General features: G+C 41.8%; 1 protein-coding gene across 8 annotated transcripts in view; it reads right to left on the bottom strand.

The window, feature by feature from the left end:
• Positions 1 to 1,023: 1,023 nt before the first annotated feature.
• acsl1a (acyl-CoA synthetase long chain family member 1a) overlaps positions 1,024 to 5,114 on the bottom strand; it is a 37,964-nt gene continuing 33,873 nt past the window's right edge. For all 8 annotated transcript variants that reach the window (XM_088639707.1, XM_088639738.1, XM_088639725.1 and 5 more), the window contains exons 19-21: positions 4,622 to 4,723; positions 4,398 to 4,469; positions 1,024 to 3,549 (exon numbers count right to left, since the gene is read on the bottom strand). In XM_088639707.1, the coding sequence (XP_088495833.1) occupies positions 3,409 to 3,549; positions 4,398 to 4,469; positions 4,622 to 4,723 (315 nt within the window). In that variant the 3' untranslated portion in view covers positions 1,024 to 3,408. The remainder of the gene's footprint in view (positions 3,550 to 4,397; positions 4,470 to 4,621; positions 4,724 to 5,114) is intronic.

Genomic DNA, 5,114 nt, shown 5'->3' with positions numbered 1-5,114 from the left:
ACCTCACTTCCCGCCGCTCAAAACGGGGGGGGGGGGGTGGCTGGGGTACCATGAGAGAAAATGCGAGTTAGGCAAGTGAAGGTCATGGCGTGTGTAAAATATAAACTGTAATTACTAGACGAGAATAACACGGCAGAAGTGTGCTGGAGTGTAAATGTCCGGTTGACGAATAAAAAACTGCTCGTTTACAAGCGTCCCCATCCCCCCACCGGACATGGACTGTTCCATTTTGAAATTAGACGCCATTTTTCCGCCACAGGGTTCCCAGAAATTCATAGCGCCACCTACCGGAGCGGAGCATCGCTGCTCTGGCTTAAAAAACTCATGGGGGCGGATTGGTCTCTGGATTTTCAATGCATCATTGAATAGCACTTTCATTGTTATATTTAAGCAATTACGTTTTCTGAATAAAATACATGGATTACTCTCAATTTTTACAGGACCCCTTTGAGAGCCTATAAAATCACACGGATCTCCCATCTTTACATCTAAAACATCAGCACGTATCCCTAAAATATCAGCACTGTGTCAATTTATAATATGATTCTATCAATGCAGATGTAAACCGAAATGACGCTGTTGTAGTTTCCAATATTCTGGCCCCCCAATCCTTTTTTGTAAGAATGAAAAAAAAAACACACCTCTCCACCCATATCTTCTGGAGCTTCGCAACACATTTTAATAAAATCTGAACACTATATGGTATTACTGTACTCGGAATTAAAGAGACAGTGTTGTCACATCATTTCCAAATTGTTTCAAGACTCATATTAAGCTATTAACTCACCTTTTAAGACTATTTTGATTGGTTTGGTTTTGCACTTGGTAATTACAATTTGAAACCGTCCGCATTTCATCAGATTTGAATGCATCAGTTCTTTGTTGTCGAAACGCTCAGGAAATGTATAGCAATGTGAAAACTGGGAGGGAGAGAAGTTTCATTTTTTGTTCTTTCAATGTTCAAAAAAAGTTCAATACAGCATGAGCCTGATTGAACCGGTAGAAGGATCACTGACACAGAAATGCACACAAAATAATGTTTATTTGGTATTGCTGGCTTTTGTTTTTTGGAAATATATGTATCTGTTATCTTTACAAAACATGTACAAAGCCAGGACATTAAAGCAGGCATTTCACGTGAAAGAAGATATAAATTAGAGTTTGGCTTCAGTCACAATGTTTAGTGTTACATTTTCATTAACACCACAAGTATACATCAATTGTGCACGTAGGATAATTCCACACATTAGTGCTTTGTCCCAAAACTACACTGCTTCTGCTAGTGCAACCTGTGTTGTGCTTCATTAAAACTGTATATATATAATTCCTACATTTAAAATGTGTAATATGCAAAGATCAGATAAATCAATTATTTTCCTATAATGCATTTGTTCTGTAACCAGAAAATTTAAAAACAAATTGACAAATGGGTCTTGTTAAACAAAAATCACTAGGGTTAAAGCTACAACTGGCTTGGTGTCACAGACAGTTTTACTGGTTTGACTCTCATATCTACTGTGGTTACTTAATGGTCATACTTTTAGTATGACTATTTGGAAAAATGTAATTAATGCCATTTCATTGAAGAAGTTCATTTCATTGAACTACTTCTTGGAGAGTTAAATATTGAAAGTAGCTTTCTGCTTTACATAAATTGAGCAGCCTACTTCTTCAAAGATTTTTAAACTGCGTACCTCGCGGATTGCAGTACGACTACCGTCTCAATTTTAAATGCTCCACAAACATTTACGCAAAAATAAAATCTGGCAGGCAAGAACACAACTGATACTACTGGTTCCCCCATTCATTTGTTCGAGTTTGTTTACATGCCTCTGGGCATTCCACATCCAAGGTCAGTGAAAACGTAGCTTAGGTGTGGGGTCTTAATCACATTGCAGAAGGAAAGAAGCACGAGGTGTGGATAACTGTGGAACAGGGAAAGAAGATTCTGTCTGGGAGATCTCCCAGATCTGTAAGCTTCCGTTTGCTTCAACGTTTACCAGGAAAAAGCAGAACGGCAGCTGCCTGAATATACTGGTAGGAGTTGTGTCAGTGTTAAGTGACCAGAGTCAGCTGCCAGGACTAGCCTGAACACCACAGCCAGCTTTTCCATCACTAGACTGCAGCCCAGGACCAGAGACTTCAGCCTACAACATTAGTGAACTGCAGCCCCTGGTCACTCAACAGCTGTAATCCAGAAGGGTCTTTTGCTAAGAGCCAAAAGAATCAAAGTTTAAACTGGTCCTCTGAAGACTTCGATTCACTTGAATTGTTTGCCACAGGTCTCAAGCAGCTGCTGATTTTCAAGAGGGCTAGAAACCCCTTCTGCATGGCTGGCCTTGGGGATGAAGCTTGGAGACTCCTGCTCTGGAGGCAAGGAAGGCCTCTGGAAGAATCGGCTCACCCACAGCCAGCACGATTCGGCAGAACCCTTCACGTGCCAAATTACAACAAATGGCACTTGGCTCAAGCCACTGTCTTTACAGGAAAACTGAACCCCCCCCCTTTAACAAGTCCCACTTGTCTTTGATAAAATGTGTTCACATCATGAACAGGACAAAAGAAGAGTGGCACCAAATGTATTCAGGTTAACAAAATTGACCTAACTCTACTGAAAGACATCTAAACTCTCAGTGTACTGCATTAAAGGTGCCAAACCACACTCTAATATACTGGAGCCCTTCCTCTCACTGCTCTGATGTCAGGTCCTGAGGATTTCGTATAAAAAACAGGGAATGCATTTACTAGAACCTGGAACAACTGATTTCTTCCTACTACATATATATATACTGTAGTATAATTTACTTTCAGGATGTCATTAAATCTTTATAAAAGAAATGACATTGTCAATAGATATATTATACACATACTAAAATTAAAAACTGGAAGATTCATGACTGTAAAATTATTTAACAAGTTTTTAAGCAGTATTTCACATTCCTCAGAAGCATATCCCTTCGTGCAATGATGGGACTTCACAAATTATTCTTACGTCACAGAACACAGTGCCTAGGAGACATGTTTTGTCTAAGAATGAGATAGTCTTTAAAAACAGCAATAAAAGGGAATCCGTCATGGTAACTCACTGATGCACGACTGTGTAACAGAACAGACCTAGTAGGGCTCTTCTACAACATGACTGAAGGAGTAAGGCATTGATTAAAGAAGCAGATGGTAAACGGTATTAACGTTAAAGCAATAAGGCAGCTTTTCCTTTTTTTTGCAGTCCTGTAGTTCATTAATTCCTATGTCGTACACATCCAGTTCCACAGACAGGCTTAATGTTGCAAGAACACCCAGGCCTGGTTTGCTTGTTAAATTTTCCTGACAGCTTGAAGATCAGTATGAAGGCATTTCCCCCCCAGCTCCCAATTGCCTGCCGGGTCTTTCCCTTGAGCTCCCTCCTGGTTACATTTTGATCCTGGCATACATTTCTTCTATCTGTTCCCTGAAATGGCTCCTCAGATCCATTCTCTTTGCTTTCAAGGTTGGGGTGAGCAAGCCATTCTGGACAGAAAACATCTCTGGGTGCAGGGCTATGTCTCTCACCTACTCAAAACAGAAACACAACATGCAACTTCATTAAAGACAGACACATGCTGGATATCAACAGAGTTCAAACAAAGCAATGGGGAGGTTTTCCAACCTCACTTGGTAAATTGATATCTACACCAAGGCCCAGGTAAATCCTATGCTTAGGCAGATTAAAATTAAGATCTGCTTCAGGTCCGTCTATCGGTTACACTGCATGGCTCCCGGTCTCTGGATGTCAGACGAGTGACATGCAGGAGACTCACACACTGCTGTCTCGTCTTTTAATAGATAAGACCAAGAGCTCAATGCTAAAGTTGCCCTGTTTTTGTGGTCCTTTTCCTTACAAGACAAAACACATTCAAAAGCAAAACAAAAAATAATGCATAAATAATTTTACAATCCCATCATATTAGCATGTGCTCCGTGCAAAAAAAAAAAAAAGAAAAAAAAAGACCATTTCATTTGTGTGAAGTGTGTTGAAAATCCAGCAACGAGATCCCTTGCTATCCTGCTGGGATACCAGAGAACACTCTTCCGCATCTGCCCACTGAAAAGAAGCTCCGGGATCCAGAAGATGGAACAGTGAGACCCCCCCAAGTCTCTGTTTTGTGCCAGCAGGAGACTGCCGGTCACGTCATGAGAAGGACAGAAGTGGCAGAAAGGCCAGCCGCCAGAGGGCAGAGGGCACAGGATGACTGGGGCTCTCCTCAGCATACTACACTGTCAGGCCGCTGGGCTCTGCTTGGTCCACACCAATGAACTGCTATGCTTTGCGGTTCCCATCAGTCACCGTGCAAGAAGGACCTTTGTTTGGGTGTGCTGTGACAAATCCAGCTGCTCTGATGCCAACGAGCAACACTCACCTGCTCAAAAGACTTCAGTCCCGCCTCTTTCCCACGCTTCACCATATCTTCCAGGATTGCACCCTTCACCTCCTGTCATGAGGAATGGCCAATGAGCAAACATTTAAGAGTGATTTCGGTTCTACTTTCTGTGTTATCCCTTTCTGTTTTCTTCCCTTAATCTGTTTGTATGCTTCCAGCAGGAAAGGCTGCTGAGAATGACCAGGGGCCAAACACAGGCTTACCTTGCTTTTGCAGAGATCCGCATACGACCCTTCGACCCCTCTCTTTCTGGCCCAGCTTGGCAATACGTCGGGATCAGGCACTACAATCGCCACCAGACACGCCTGCACAAGACAGATCCCTTACAAACATGGTACAAACTCTGTCTGCATCTCGGGCATTCAATAATCAATCACCCACAGATCACTGGTTCTGATGGACACTCCTAATCCTTATCCAATAATGCTGCAGACCAGGTGCAAACAGCACATGTCATTCCTCTCTTGGGGTGTATCTCACTGGAGTCACTGGAGACATTCAGTACTAATCTTACAAACCTCAATGTTGTGCAAGCAGCCTGGTTATTCTTGTGACACTTACTCTTTTTTTACACTTTATTGTACTCGCGTTGAAACACATAACAATAACATTATCCCCCCTTTCACATCTACTGAATACAGAAGCATAAAATACAGAAAAGGGGAAACCTTTGGAAATTCAAAATAACAGATGAAA

The sequence above is a fragment of the Lepisosteus platostomus genome, chromosome 1 (genome assembly GCF_059453375.1).
Source record: "Lepisosteus platostomus isolate fLepPlt1 chromosome 1, fLepPlt1.hap1, whole genome shotgun sequence".
In the NCBI taxonomy this organism is placed as follows: domain Eukaryota; kingdom Metazoa; phylum Chordata; class Actinopteri; order Semionotiformes; family Lepisosteidae; genus Lepisosteus; species Lepisosteus platostomus.
Note: the sequence above shows the minus strand (reverse complement) of the source record. Positions and strands in the feature narration are given on the sequence as shown.